Source organism: Mauremys reevesii, linkage group 1 (assembly GCF_016161935.1).
Source record: "Mauremys reevesii isolate NIE-2019 linkage group 1, ASM1616193v1, whole genome shotgun sequence".
In the NCBI taxonomy this organism is placed as follows: Eukaryota; Metazoa; Chordata; order Testudines; family Geoemydidae; genus Mauremys; species Mauremys reevesii.
This window is the reverse complement of record NC_052623.1, coordinates 293,674,439-293,691,157: the sequence shown is the minus strand read 5'-3', so window position 1 is coordinate 293,691,157 and position 16,719 is coordinate 293,674,439. Positions and strand designations below refer to the sequence as shown.

The window sequence follows — 16,719 nt, the reverse complement described above, 5'->3', positions numbered from 1 at the left end:
TCTTTTTAACTGTAAGTTCTTTGGGACAGGGACTGCCTTATTGGTCTTGTAGATAGCTAAGCATATTGTCGGCATTTATGTAAATAATAACAAGAGTAATTGATGAGTGGATTTCCGTTAACTGTTCTCTTAATTTCAGTCTCAGTTGGCATAAAAAGTATGATCAAGATCACTTTTGTCAACCCCATCTGCAGTTCTCTTCCTAGATCTTCATTACATTTATCTTCACTCATTCAGGTGCTAGCTGTTGGCTACTGAAGCCCAATACTGCCAATCTGATAAAGTTAATCTCTCTTTGGTATGCACTTTGGTACTGCCTCCCTTATTCACTGCACCCACAATCTCCAGTCACAGCACTTATACCTGTGTCTATTCCACCACCATTCCTTTTTCATGAATAGTGATGCACAATTGTAAGGCAGCTCATTCATACCCAAATGATAGTTTCCAAACAAACCCATAGTTTTGGAAGCAAATAGATCACTGCCCAATTCTTTTTTTTTTCATACACTCACCATTCTAATTGCAGCATCAGTAGCTGATTCTGTAATCTCACATGAATCATTCTCTCTCTAGAATATCCATTTGCTGTTCTGTCTCTGTTTATTTTAATAGTTTGTGACCACACGCAAAGTTCAAAATTATCTCTTATGTTAGCTTCACCTTATTTTCTAATTGCATAAAAAAGCTACCAGTGATGTTTACAGAGACATACTTTGGTTATTCATTCAGAAAAAAATACTTCAGAGACATTGAGATATATTTTCAAAGTAGTGCACAATGATTTACTCATTCAACTCCCATTAACATCAGCAAGTATCACACAGTCAAATACTCATGCACCATTGTAAAAGTGGGCTCCCAATGTTATTCCAGTGAACAAACTTGATCTGAATAGACCGTCTAACAGAAAGCGAAAAAGGCTAAAACTTGGGAGATCTAGGTTCTGTTCCTAATTTTCCAGAGATGTCTTGTACAACCTACTACAAGACACTTAATGTTCCTCATCTGATACTTACCTAACTCACAGGTAAAGCTTAGTTCATTGGTATTTTGTAAAACATTTAGAGATCTTTGTATGGAAGGTGTGATATAAGTGTAAAATATTGTCATTATTATTAATAATAAACCTAGTAATGGTGGTTTTGTGTACAAATCACACATTATGTAAACAACATTTTATGTTGTTTGGTTGGACTTTCTTTGTAGTGGTTTGGTGACCTTGTGACTCCAGTATGGTGGGAAGATGTATGGCTAAAAGAAGGTTTTGCTCACTATTTTGAATTTGTTGGGACAGACTACCTCTACCCAGGCTGGAATATGGTAAGTGCATGCTATTTCATTAGTTTGGATACTCCACTGAAAGGTTGTTTTCCTGTTATACTCCTGCTTATGTTACAGTCAGGGTCTGCTGAAGAATACCAAATAGTGTGAGCAAGTATCAGATGTCCAATAAAGCAAAATCAGTGGGTGTGAAATCATTTCATAGCATTCCAAGAGTGTAATCTGCCATTTATTACAAAATGAATAAGGTCTTGTGTATCATAACCAAATGTTAAAATAACTGCCACTTTTCCATTCAAAGACATTTCATACTAGGATAGTAGTGATTGAACACCAACCATTTCTGAAAACTGTATATTAATGAAAGATCTCGATAGTGTTTTCTGAGGTTCTCAGAACATTGCATTTTTAGTTATAACAATATAAATAGAGAAGGAAGATTCAGGTAAGTCATACATTGAAACTGAATATATTACTGCAATATTATGCTTTTTTTCTAAATTATCTGTTATGGTATTGTTGTTTTGGGCATCTAGCAGTCTATATTAATCTATATAGTGAGGACTTAAAGTGTGGAGCACAGTTTGTCACATGCATTCATATAGCTGTAGTTATAGGATCAACTTCTGTCTTCTGAAACATGTGTAGCAACCATTGGCCCACTGGTGAAAGAGCCAGGAAGTACAAGTTGGGTCATCCCTTTTGAGTCCCTCTGTTTGCAGATCAAGTGCCTAGGTCATTCCCACTTATATCTTATTTTATTCTTGAATATCAGAAGGTGCAATACCTTGACCACTTAAATGGTAAGGAAAGGTAAAAGTTAGTGAGAGTTACAAGCATAAAAGAGCAGATACTTTCCCCGTGAACATGTTCAGGGTGTCTGTTTATTTTGTAATGTCCCAAGAATGAATTCTTTTATTCTTTGTAAACTTGCCTCTCTTTTGAGCTGATAGTATTAGGTATCATTAGGTGACAATTTTTTATATATATACAGCTTGTGGGATAAAGATTTTCAAACTGAGATTTTGTAATTTGAATGTTTTCATTAAACTCATGCACATTAACTTCTAAAATTGTTATTGTCACGTCTTGAATTTAGCTCAATAGTTTTAGTTAACTACGGAGCTAAATTCAAGACGTGACAAAACAATTTTTTGTGAAGTAAATCCAAGATGTAATAATCAAGAATTAAATAAACTACAAACTCTTAAATAATTGTACATAGGAACTCTTTGGGTTTAGGGACATTTCTGTTTGAAGTCTGATTTCTTTATTCTGTGCCATGTTTAATTTGTTTTGGTGTAACATTTCTGATTTATAATTGTATTATAAAATAAATACATATTGTATTATACAATAAAATAAAAAAAGCAAAATAAATCTATACCTGAACTGACATCTGCCTCACATAGGTAAGCTTGTTGGGTTCACCTAGCTTTGGGTGTAATAAAACTCATTTTCTTCCTCTTTTTGAAGAACACATATTGAATTACAATATAATCATTCTAATTATAAATGCAATGGAATCTGGCAGCTCTTGATGATTTTAGCAGAGGGAAATGTCATAGACTACAATGTTCACACACTGTTTTTTATCTTTGAATCATCATAGTCATTTGTTCTCCACATAATCACTTTAACAAATCCAGAATAACTTTGCTTTAGAAGTCATCTTGAATGGAGAATATTTTTTGAGAATTCCTGTGGAGTGAATGTAATATTCAGTGTTATGCAAATGACATACAGGAGAACCAAAATGCATGTGGGTTGAACAAAGTATGACAGTTAAACCTTGGAAATCAGAAACATGCAGTGCATGAATTAGAATTAATAACAGCAAAATGGCTGTGCCTGGAAAATATCTATCTGTCAAGTTATTTTAAATGAAAAAGGAGAGTTGACATAAACTTTTCATGAGGCTTCTGATATCATTAGCCTTAGATACCAAAATAACCATACTGACACCTAAATAGTTAGAAAACTGGTGGCAAAAATAATATAATAAAATCCAGTCTCTTCCCAAAGAATGGGGAAAGGTAGAAAGTTGATCTGCTTTTACAATTTTGAAATTTTACTCTTGTAATCCTCCTCTAATCCTCAAACCTTGGGGACTGAAGTATCAAATACTACTCCCTTCCAGTTTGTTACAGAATATGCTATCATATCTCTTTTTGGACTGGTCTAGGCACCAATAAAAGACTAAGGTCAGTACATTTTGTTAAGATAGCCTTAGCAGTGGTATGCATTAACACTCTCTACTGCTTAGCCCTCAGTTAACACAGGAAACCAAAGAATTTTTGTAGGAAATAACTTACACTTTTTAAATTTACAATTAGTAGCCAATTTCTAATACGATTTGTCATCCCAGAGGTTAAAAACAGGGAACCAAATCAATCTTCCTGTGCTGCCATATTTTCTGTGAATTCTTATAAAGCTTTTCAAGCAGAAGCCCTCTCCTACTTCTGTATATGTTTGCAAAGATACCTCAAAATTAAATGATGCCTGTAACATACTTCATCACCCTTCTATTAAAAATTAAAAGGTGCTAAATCAGGGCTTAAATCACATATGTCTATTGTAATACTAAATCATTGCTATAGTTCTTGCATTCAAATGTAATCTCATCATCCCATGTATCATAGATACTGATCAGATGGGCTTCAAGGCAGGAAGGTAAGTCTTAGCTTTAGGAGAAAAAAATACATTGTTGTATATCATCAATCGTTCATGGACCATCAGCATAAAGGCTCCACCTATAAAAAAGCATGGAGTCAAGAAATCTCTCAATCAAGTTCCATATACAAGGTCTGAGTCCATTCCTTCATTTTTGCTTCCTTATACTTAACGGTATACAGCCATAGTCCTGCCCTACTCCTTCTCTTTCTTACTCTACTACCACCTGTCCTTCTAGACCCAAGATCAAAGAAAAGACAGATGAAAGGAAAGAAGAAGGAAGCAGAATTGAAGAGAGGGAAAGGATAAGAAGATCTTGCAAATGCAAGATGGGCAAAGAGCCCTTTGTGTCTTTCAGAGTTCTATATGGGGAGACGCCTAAGGAGCCAGCTGTGTCACCAGTCTTTATAGGCTCTGAGATTGGATTTGTCAATCCATCTTGTTACAGACCTGGCTGAGTCCCCCTAGTTGATGGTCACCAGTCTCCTCGGATGCAGACCTCTTTTCTGGCCCTCTTCCTTGGAACTCTACAGTCCAACTGCCCTTGTCCCTGAAAGAAGTGCTTTCACATCCTAAGCCTCTCCAGCCACTTATGCATGTCCCTCTCCTTCTCCCACCTGCCCCTACCAAGCTCCACCTTGCTATGGAGTGCTTTGGTTGATAGTTTAACTCCTTGGGGGCCACGTGGCAAGTAAAGTAAAGAAACAGGCTTTGTATAGGCGTTCCTAAACGTGCAGTAACTTTTACTCTCAAAGCATAGAATTATAGTTCTTCAGGAAAACAACAAAACGCTCTCTGCTCTCTACCCTGAGGCTTTGCTCACCCCTTTTTGTGAGTCCTTATGCCCTCTCCATGTGCCAAGTGGGTAGGCTTCTCCTGTCTTCTGCATCCGTACAATCCTCCTGATATCTGATGATGGTCTGCCATTGAGAAAAAGGGAGCCTGCAGCAGATCCTGTCCTTAAATAAGTTTTCTTCCCCTTTTGTTCAGGTGACCAACTGCTCAGCTTTAGAACTCCCATCAGGAGTTTAGACAGGAAGTCCCAGCCCACTTGGAGTCCAAACTGGGCAAATCAGTTTCCTTCAGCCTATAGCAAAATCATTGTCCTAGAGGTAGACCTCTGATTGGAAAACAGTCACAGTTGATGAGTCTTGTGTTACCCATGCAGGAATGTGTCAGGCATTACAACCAGCTGCTCTTGGTCCGTCCTTGACATATCTTGGCAGTTAAAATTACATAAATGGACACAGAAATGTTCCAGTCCATCACACTATTTCCCTCTCTGCCCATGGAGTGGTGCCTTTCACATGGGTTAGAACCCATAATCCTTATAGACTGCAAGATGTATAGAAATTTGCCTGCCTTACTGTGTCACTCTCTACCCCAATCTCCTGTTTCTCTCTGGAATCAGGCAGCACAGTTCCTGTCCCCTTCTGCAGCTAGTCAGCCAACCTACAGTAGCAGACATGTTCCTTCTCTGCTTCCACACTGGCCCCAGTGGCTGTAGTAAATTCGAGCCACCATGTCCTTCCTGCTGAGCGCTAAACCACTCAAGATATCTAGTAGAGTGATGAAAGCTTTCATTTCCCAGGACTGACTTCAGGCTACTCTGGATTATCTCTTTCAGGTTCTGCCTCTTCCCCATATTTTGAATTGGTCTACTCTTCACTTTCTGAGGCATGCCACATCCTGTGTGGAACTGGTCCCCTGGATAGGACTCCATTTGAGGCCTCTAGAATCCTTGCTGTTTAGCCTGGCGTATTCTATCCACCCCTTTGAGGAAACTGCTCTCTTCCTTGTCTCCTCCTGTACAATCTTCTTTAGTGTGGTGGGCTACCTGCTTCACATTTATAGTGGATCTGGCTTTCCATCTCCTCCTCCCATCACTGTCACTACAGAGGCCAGTCTCTCATGTTTAAGAGTCTACTGAGAACCTTTCTATTAATCTCCGGGAGGGGCTTTTCTTAAACTCCTGTCCTGCAAGGTGCTTCCTTGGTCATACTAATGGCAAACAGGCAGATCAGGGAGCTGAGCATCCTCATTATCAGTCCCAATACCTTCAGTTCTTTTCTAAGAAGGTGAATTTTAGCCTCTTGCTGGGTATTATTCCTAAGGTAAACACTGAGTTTCATATTAATTAACCCATTATTCTTCCCTTTTTTGCTGCTAACCCTTTCTGCCCCAAGATATTGCATTTTGAAGTTTTGTTTAATCTCATTGTTGAATGTCCAGAAAGTTGAAACAATGACTTATGTGATTTTATGATTGTTATAAGAGGAAAACTGCCACTAACATAACTACCATCTGGGCCAGTATATGAAATTCCTAAAGAGTAAATGTGTTGCCATTTCCTGATCAGTGAGAGGTGAGCCTCTAATATTAGAGGCAAGCAAGGCAGTACCAGCTGTATCTGACTGTATCCTGGTGTATTTCTGTCATAAACTCCTATAAGTGACATCAGAAGGTCAATCTACCCCTGCTGGGCGTAGTAGATGTAGGTGTCTCTGTTAGCAGTATGACAGAAGTGGGATGAAGGACAAGGGAAAAGTACCCACTGGTAATTCCCTTTGACATAGTCCTGTCTTCTCTCATCCTACATTTCGCGCCCCTCCCCCCCTCGCGCCCCTCTGAGGCAGGTTTGCCACTTCTGGAAGAGAAGAAGGCAGACAGTGACATTTATATATAGGACTTTACTGACAGCTCTTTTACCTCTTAATTTCATGGTAGGTGGAGCCATCATGCTGTCTGTACTTGAATATCTCTGTTAGTGGGATAGGAGTAGAGGACTGTGACAAAAGGAATTACTTGCATGTAATTTTCACTTTTATCCATCAAACACAAATGTCAAATGCTTTAGCAGTCACTACCTTGCTTGACACTGAGAAAGCATTTCACAGAGCCCAGTGGCCTTCTCCTGCTCCTTTATTTTGTAAGGCTTGGGCTACAGTGACAAATTTATTGGATGAGTCAAGGCATGGTACCTCAGTGTCACACATTGAATCGTCTTTCTTCTCTGTCAGGTAGTGCTCGGGGAAAAGGCAGCCCTCTCTTTCCCACATCTGCTTACTACTTTTTTGGAAACCATGGTCATGTTTGCTGGGGATATTCTTTTTGTTAGAAACATTTGATTGAAGTATCAGGAGTAAAGCCTCCATTTTTCATGCGGCTGGTAATCCTTTACTTTCTTTGAGTGAGCTGATGCTATCCTTCATACTACAGTTCTTCATGCTCAGATGATTCTGCCATTCCTGCAGTAGCTTCATGTTGTCGTAAGACTGCATACCAACATTTTTCTTTTAAAATGCTGTGGTGAGAGAACTTTCTTGAGTATAAAAATAAATATTAATGGGAAATCATTAAACTAAATGCCATTAAACTAAATTCTTAGAGCATCTCAAAGTATACTGCTCAAGTCCTTGATAAATGATCTCAATTGCCTATCATTCTCACTGGCAGGATTAAAAAAATAAATATTGCAATTAGATTTATGCATATCTCTAATGTACTTTGTCTTAAATTGCCTCCTAAAATGTTTATCTCCCTCAGTAAAATGTTCTTAGGCTTTGTTTGATTCACAAGAAAGCCCAGATAAATCATTAAAATTTTTGAAGACGTAGACTTAAGACATGCGTCCTTTTTATTGTTTTATTGTTATTTTGGCATTTCAGGCCTGAGCTGTAGTCTGCTTGATCCTTGTAATCCAACGTCAATATCATGCTGGCTCAGCAATGAGAGAGACTTGGTCTCTCCTTTTTTAAAAAAAACCCTCCCTTTATCTCTCCTTTTTGGGTAAAGTCTCCCAGTGCCTCTAAGAAAAAAGTCTTTAATTAATATCGCACAGAGTGTGGTTTTTTCCCTCAGTAACTACTTGCTGAAGTCAAGCATTATATAATTCATATGAAATAATGGAAATTCCATATGAAATTATCTAGAAACTCATGTATAATTCACAAAAACAACGAGGAGTCCAGTGGCACCTTAAAGACTAACAGATTTATTTGGGCACTATCACAGCATATGGACAGGTACATTGCAAGACATTCTGATTACATATTATTAGTCCCTTTTAACCATCACAGTACAAAAGTTTAGTTTAATTTGCAGCTAAGAAAATAAATTTCCATGAACAAATGTTCTTTTCCAATAGAGTTTATAAATGTTTTGGCAAGAAGAGTCGGTGTGAAGGATACTACTTTGAGTAGTTAAATTCTGTGCAGCTTAGAAATCAGACATAAATGGGTATACATGTTTATTCAGATGATTAAATACAGGTTTAGAGAATGTCAAGTTCTCTTCTTGCTCCATATTATCTGTTCCTTTTGAGAAAAAAACATAAAATATCAATTCTTATCAAAAGCTTTGGGTCATGTGATTTCACATCTCCTGAGTTTGGGGTTTGGGTAAACCTTTAATTTCAAAGTGAAACTCTGCTAAAACTGCTGAAGATTGCATTATTTTTACCTGACAACTCCTCTCCCTGTCCTGAGTGAGGATGGGAGTGAAGTTCCTGGCATCTTACAACTCCTCCAGAGGAAGAAGACTCAGACAGAGACTCCTGTCCCAGCGGATCCTCTCTGCTTGAACCTGACTGCTCACTTCACCTAAAACCATATTCCAGATGGTAAGTCTGGTTGCCACATAAATAGCTCTATATTTGGTTGCGTGCTTGTTGACAAATGCTTTATTTGTTTTGTTTTGATATTTCAGCTGTCTGCTCTGATCAATATGGCTACAGTTTTAAAATTGCATACAACATGAAAGCAGATTTTAAAGGAACAAAATCTTGCAAGGATTGTTCCAGACCCACAAAATGGGCTTGATTCACCCAAGATCTGTGCTCCCTAGACCTCATCACTTTCAGAACCGAAAAACACAGTTCCTGGACGTTCAAAATCCACCACAGCTATGACACCTGGAAAGTGTTCTGACTTAGTGTAATCTTTGGCAATCATTGGCAAGGGCTCTGCTGGAACACCAGCCACAGTTTAAAACTGCTCTCTCAAGGTTGAAATGTTGCCTATGGTCCCCTGAACTGGATGTGAATTCCTCCGGTGGAGGAGCAGCCTGTACTGGCCTTGGAGGATGAATTTAGCGCATAGACCCAGCATCATCAGGATAAATCAAGCCTAATGTTTTCAGTGCTGATGGGACTAATACAGGAACAAATATGTGTTCATCCATTTTCCTACCGTGTCTGTTGCTGTGAGGCTGCTGCAAGGAGATAACAAAACTCAGAGTGGAAGATTTTGGGAGGCTTGAACTGGTCATCTTTTTAACCAGTATTTTAAGTGAAGTAAGTAAATACAGGGATATGTTTTTTGTTGTAAAACTTCCCATTTTATTCAAACCTCCCTCTTATTATTTGGAAATTAACTGGAGCAAAACTGATGTAGTGTATAACTAAATCACATCTATACTTGAGATGTAGAAGGATGAAGAGAAGCAATAATTACAGTTGCTGGGGAAGTCACAAACCCTGAAAATACTCCAACTTAGCAGCAGATACCTGTGAATACATTACCGCTGTGCTTGGCTACCTGCACTGGCTCTCATTTGAATGGACAGTACATTTCAGATTCAGAGCCATCCATGGTTTAACTTTAGTTAACAAGAGACAGTGTTTCCCTCCTCAGTGGTGAACTCCAACAGCAGCAACATTTCTCTGGAAAAATGGAACTATCAACCAGTGGGAAAGTCTCCTGAGTGCAGGAAATTGATAGAACTCTCATGGGAGCTGGAGCAAGAGTATGGAAGAAGAAGAGATGAGTATGAACATGGATCTCTCAAAACTTTTAGAACTAATAAATGCAGAACTTGACTTAGCTTTCCCTCAGCAAATTCCACACATGGGTGCTTCCACACACATACACATACCACTCTCTCACACACACACAATTCAAAAAAAAATGCTAATCAGGCCATTTTCCTTATAGTTGGGGAAGGAAGAGAGATTTTTACTTTTATTTTTAAACACTTGGGAGTTGCTCAACCACTGTGGTGGTGGGTGGTGTTCGTTAAAAGTATATAGACAAACAGAGAGATGTTAGTTTTGCCTCTTGTGTTAAATATGGCCAGTGGATCTTTGTTGTACACTTATTCTATGCATCCTTGGGATACTCCAGAGACTATATCCCTCTAAAGTCCAATTTCACGTAGAAATGTGTTGTATTATCTCTTGCAAACACTTCTTTTGACAGGCACCAGAGATCACACAAATCCCCTCCATACTCCTGATGGCTAGAAAAAGTTAGCTATTCTGGAGAAGATATTGCTGACTAGTTTGACAGGAATATCATGTAGCAATTTGGAAACTCATATTAAACATTATTCACATAAATCCCTTAATCTGTAAACCATTTGAATGCCTGTTCCAGAACAAAGGCAGTGCCTTTAATGTTTAGCCCTTTGATCTCTTATGTATAATAATGATCAGTTATGGGTCTTATTGTACCATTCCTCATTATTTCTTTTGTTCAGTTGTTGGATGTATTCCAGTGGGTTTTTTAAATTCTTTTCCTCTATTTCATATTAATTTTTGGATATTATTTTTATGTGACAAGCTCAAGTATTATTTTATTGTCATGCTAACTAACTTATTCCATTGCATTATGTCTCAATAAAGCATTATTGAATAAGCAGCAACAGCCCTCCTTCATTACATCATTCTTATCCTGTATGCACAGGACTTTGATTCAGCATTTATGCAGTTCTCAAAGGAGTACCCCTTTACATAAGGAACATAAAGAACATAAGAACAGCCATACTGGGCCATCCCAGAGGTCCATTTAGTCCAGTATCCTGTCTTCCGATAGTAGCCAATGCCAGGTGCTTCAGAGGGAATGAAAAGAACACGTAATCATCAAGTGATCCATCCCCTGTCACCCATTCCCAGCTTCTGGTAAACAGAGGTTAGGAACACCATCCCTGCCCATCCTGGTTAATAGCCATTAATGGACCTATCGTCTATGAACGTATCTAGTTCTTTTTTTAACCCTGTTTTAGTCTTGGCCTTCACAACATTCTCTGGCTAAGAATTCCACAGATTGATTGTGCATTGTGTGAAGAAATACTTCCTTTTGTTTGTTTTATACCTGCTGCCTATTAATTTCATTTGGTGACCCCTAGTTCTTGTGTTATGTGCAGGAGTAAATAACACTTCCTTATTTACTTTCGCCACACCATTCATGATTTTATAGACCTCTATAATATCCCCCTCTTAGTCATCTCTTTTCGAAGCTGAAACTCCCAATCTTATTAATCTCTCCTCATATAGAAGCTATTCCATACCCCTAATCATTTTGTTGGCCTTTCCTGTGCCTTTTCCAATTTTAATATATCTTTTTTGAGATGGGATGACCAGATCTGCACACGGTATTCAAGATGTGGCCGTACCGTGGGATTTATGTAGAGGCAATGTGATATTTTCTTTCTTATAATCTATCTAATTCCTAATCATTCCCAACATTCTGTTAGCTTTTTCGACTGCTGCTGCAGCCCTTTCTGTTCAAGGAATATTATTTCACATTTTCTTACTGTTTAAGATGTAGCATCGTATACATGAAGAAGACTCCTAAAAGGCAATTGCTGTTACAGTCCAAAGTCTATACTAGAAATCCAAGTGAATGGCAAAATTTCACAGACAGAAATACTCTGGAGAAGTATCTTTATAGGCAGATAATGTGCAGACCCTACTATCCATGAGGTTCATTTCATTCACAGTCATGCTGCTGGCACTCCAAGCAGCAGAGTCTAAACTCTGCCAACAATCCATTTTGCAGACTGCATTTGCAAAAATGGGCATGGTCATCAAGGAAAGAAAAGCACAGAGCCTAGGGAAAAACAGCCGAGGATAAGCTCGAAGAGGTAGAATTTGGAGGAACGTGCTGATCAGAATTAAAAGGAACTATCTCCATGAATCAGAGGGGTAGCCGTGTTAGTCTGGATCTGTAAAAGCAGCAAAGAGTCCTGTGGCACCTTATAGACTAACAGACGTTTTGGAGCATGAGCTTTCGTGGGTGAATACCCACTTCATCGGATGCATGTAGTGGAAAAGGAACTATCTCCATGAAGATCCATTCACTTAGATGATATGATGATGGATGTCAATGTAAGAATCTGAATAGACCTTGAAAATAAATGAGTTGATGTAACTGAAATTAAAAGCAAACCTGCTGGCACATTCATCTCCTTAACAGCATCTTTTTTTTCCTTTGGACCCCTGCCTCCTCCGAGCATGACTGGATGCTGGTGCAGGAGCTGGTCAAGAATGAGAGGGATGCAGTAGGAGGTTGCTGAAGCAATGCAGTCAGTACTCTATTTCTTTCTTCACAAGCAGGGAGGGCCTGGGATTCCAGACTCTTGCCATCTACCATTCAAGCAGAGTTTGACTTTGCATCCTGTTCCTCTCAGAGCAGACAGGAAAGGTGGTGAGGAAGAGCATCAGGTTTGGATTGGCGGAGACCATGCATTTGTGGTGACGGAAGAAGGAATCAAGGCTCAGTTACTTGTCTTTTGTCTGGATTTGGAGAAAGGTGTAGAATACAGTGGTAGTACTCCATTTATTTCAGCAACCTTCTGCTGTCCTGGTACTGGCCCTGTAGAGTTCTAACCCTCTTCCAAGTTTCTGCTGTCATCCCTGTTCTACCATGCAGCCCTGTCCTCATATAGGGTAACTAACATTTTCCATGCATAGCTCCAGTTGTCTTTGCAGCATATTTGCACAGAGTCATGCAACAAACAGAGACTAGGTAATCTGAGGAAAACATTCTTGTCAGTGTGCAGAATTCCACTTTCTTTTTTCTGTACAGGGTTCACAGGCAATGAGAAATTGAGTGCAGTATTTTTTATCCGAATTGAACGTTCTCAGAAGAGAGTAATCTTAAACTATATTTTATCAGAGAGGTAGCCGTGTTAATCTGGTTCTGTAAAAGCAGCAAAGAATCCTGTGGCACCTTATAGACTAACAGACGTTTTGCAGCTCATGTTGCAGCTCATGCTGCAAAACGTCTGTTAGTCTATAAGGTGCCACAGGATTCTTTGCTGCTTAAACTATATTTTGTAATTGTTTCATATTAAGTCATAGCCCTCTCACCCACCACATTCATAGCTCACTGACCTTATAACATGTTGATTTTCTGCTTGGTTCTCCACAGTGCCTGTTAGCTGCTTCTATGGTCCTATAGATGTCATGTTGAAACAGACCAATACTATCTTATTTAACACACTGCAGTGGAAAGGAAAGTCCCCTTTTCTCCAAAATTTAGTATTAATGATTTTGGTGCATTCAAGGTTACTCACAGCTAGGTACAACACTAATATAACTTTATCTAATAGGGGCTATAGTGTTAAAGTAACGGTAATTAAGCTGATTCCTATTCATACTACTTGTTCCATTTCAGTTTCCTGTTGCCTCCTCAGTCTGCATACCCACTTGCCAACCCTAAAATATATTGTACACTTGTTTTTTGTTTTGACAAGAAGAATGTCAAGAGTTCTAATCTGATTGAAAAGACCTCTTAATGCTCATTAAGATGCAGGCTAACATGTCTGAAAGTATGTTAGATGTCTGGCTTGTATCCCTGTTTGAGCTTAAGTTATAACGCGGCCAGTTAACATGCCTCAGCAATGTTAGTCTGCTTTAATTCTGACTGACAGGATTCAAAACTATATCTTTTAGGCTTATCAAGATGTGAGCTAAGAAACAAACATAACATTTCCTTTTTACACCTTTTCTTCATCTTGTTATAACCTCACCTTAAAATTTCCTAGATTGCTGTCTGCTTATCTACTTGATTCAAGGTTGTTATAAGCACCCTATTGTCACTTCTTAATGAATTCATACCAAATTCTACATGTTCAAAACCCACCTGAACAAATCTTTGGTAATCACGATTTCCAAACTGAATTTTGGAAATGTGTTCAATCTGGATTAACTAAAAAACCCGTGGTTGACCAGACAGGCAGGGAATCCAGTATTGCCTGAAAGTGAGCCAGCTGTGACCAAGAGGTTTATGATCCCTGCACTTTAACTGTTTTCTCCTGAATTCGACTGAATTTCATCCCTACTCGCCCTCATGAGATGGTGTTGAGTTTTTCTGTTTATAAAGGTACCAGCACCTAACTGTTTATGACTCTAGAAATTCTAAAATGAAAGACAATGTGAACAAGATATTACATTTCCTTTCATAAACTCTACCTAATATGGCTAGCTGAAACACTAAGTATGTATTGGGTAATTGGTTTTCTTGTATCCAATGTTTTTAATTGCTTGAATATATAATCAGCTCAAGGTACATTTCTTGTACCTTGATGAATTTTAACATAAAAGTTTATTTCCAGATGGATCTGCATTGAAACAGCTTTTCAGCTGTCTTATAATTTAAATTAACACATTGGTACCAAAACCTTTCTACACATGAAATTAAGCTCAGAATATATTATGTAATCATGTGGTTATTTTATCTGTGTATATCAAAGTGACTCTTTAAAAATGCCATGCTCCCAGGAGATCCCTAAGATTATGCCACTAGGTCAACAGCAGTTCAACAACTTTTGTAATAGAGATAAACATTAAAATATATCATTTCTGAAAAAAAATTTAAACTGTAATTAACAATACTTCTAAAATCACCTTTCTCATTTATACCTGGCTTGAAAACCTGAGCAGATGGAGCTGCTTCCTTTGCTGACAAAAGGTTGTGGAGCAGAGGCATCAACACTAATATAACTTTAAGGGCATTAAATTCCTCAGTTGAAGAAAGTGTCCCCAACTGAACCATGAAAGAGAGTGCTCATAGTCCACATGTACTTCAACATGGGCATTTAGTAAACTTTACTGCCAGTTTAAATCTGCAGTGGTTCTGACATATATTTATAATATATATTTATGGTGGAGATGAAAACAAATTCATACACTGGATATTAATTGGATGGTCACCTATCATTGACTTGCTTTCTAATCTTAAACAAGTCATTTAAATTTTTTGTGCCAGTTTCCCCGCATGTAAAACTGGACTAATAATATTTCTTGTCTTCATAAAGATGATTTGAAGATTAATTAGATGAAGTCTGTAGAGCACTTGGAGCTTTACAGATTAAATGTACAGTTTGTAGTGGGAACTTGAACAAGTCACTTCACCTCTCTGTGCCACAAATTCTTCATCTGTCAAGTGGTTATAATTATTTTTACCCACCTTTGTGAAGCATTTTGAGGTCTATGGATAAGAAGAACTCTGCAAATCTTAATATCCATTTATTTTTATGATTGAAAACTTCTTTTTTACTCCAGTAACTTCCCTGTAAGTAGAATATCACTTTTGTCTGAATTGGCATTTACACTTTTACATGCTTTTAAAATAATTTAATGGTCTTTATTTTAATTTCTGTCACATAGACTTTCACAACAACCAAAATCACAGATCAGTGGGTTCCACAGTACACACAATTAAAACTGATTCCAGTTGGTTTTAATTCAGGAATTAGTAGGGGTTACTGTGAATGACAGTCAGACCATACGGACTTACTTTAGCAGGTCCGAATAAGGAAGGCTGCTGAGCCTGTGAGTCTCTGATTGATGTTTATTATTTCCATATAGTCATAAATGTACAGCTGTCCATGATATTATTGCATGTACTATATTTCAGGAAAAGCAGAGATTTCTGACAGATGTCCTACATGAAGTAATGCTGCTCGACGGCTTGGCCAGTTCACATCCAGTATCACAGGAGGTGCAGCGAGCCACAGACATTGACAGGGTGTTCGACTGGATCGCCTACAAAAAGGTGGGAATAGTGGATATTTCGGTAGTAGTGTTAGGAGAACATGTTACATTTGTAAAGTTTATGCACTCTTGGAAAAAGGTACATACTACAGAAATTACTAGATAGGAAACCAAAAATAGTGTGGGATATTTTGGGGTTTACAGGTTCAATACCTTCATTGTTAGCAAATTATATAAATAAAGCTGTGAGTTTTCAGAGTCCTGCAATACAAAACTATTATTATATATATATTACTTAGATTGTTGCAGAGTCCAAATTGAGCTAGGTGTTTTAAAAGTGCAGAAAGAGGCTCCGTCCCTGCCCTGATGGGAATCTAGAGAAAACTCTTAAGGTGTCTCCAATTCCCATTGAAATAAAGTGGGTTGGTTTTATTGTTTTACTTATAGGAAAACTTTGCATTTTTTGAGTTAAAGAAATCTCAGTGTGAAAGCTCGCCGTTGAGAAGAAGGAAACTGGCATGTATAGAATGATGAGAAAATATGTACTGAAATCAGGGACTGTCTTTATGTTTGAGTAGGAGATAGAGAGAGGGTTCTGTATGCCAGAAATGGCATTCAATTGGCACTTTGGGCATTGGAAATAGAATTAGTACAGTAACCCAGATCATCTGCCCTGGGAGCCCATGTAAACAGACTTTACTCAGGGATGCTCTGTGAGCAGTGGAATCTTCCCTTTCCCCAGACTCTGGAGCCAATCCACAGCTGCTATTACAGCCTCAGCGTTTCAGTAACCTCTGTGGCTAGTGGACTTGTGTAGTCCTGGATCTACTTGTCACAGCCCTCTCCCTCCACTGCCCTGCCACTGCTCACAGAACAATACTAAGTGCTTCCATGGACAGAGGCCTGCGGAGAGCAGCTCTGCAGCAAGCAGGGGGTTAATATGCTATTGGTATCCTGATCTATTTTCTGCAACTCAACCAAGCCACTGCCTTTTGAGTTGTACCTGGGGCATGATCATCCCTTGTATCTGAATATTGGGATAG

At 38.5% G+C, this 16,719-nt stretch overlaps 1 protein-coding gene across 3 annotated transcripts in view; it reads left to right on the top strand.

Moving 5' to 3' along the window:
* Positions 1 to 16,719, top strand: part of TRHDE (thyrotropin releasing hormone degrading enzyme) — a 312,690-nt gene that overhangs the window by 161,157 nt on the left and 134,814 nt on the right. For 2 of the 3 annotated variants that reach the window (XM_039520543.1, XM_039520542.1), the window contains exons 5-6: positions 1,210 to 1,323; positions 15,600 to 15,737. In XM_039520543.1, the coding sequence (XP_039376477.1) occupies positions 1,210 to 1,323; positions 15,600 to 15,737 (252 nt within the window). The remainder of the gene's footprint in view (positions 1 to 1,209; positions 1,324 to 15,599; positions 15,738 to 16,719) is intronic. The other variant, XM_039520544.1, reaches the window with a different exon arrangement.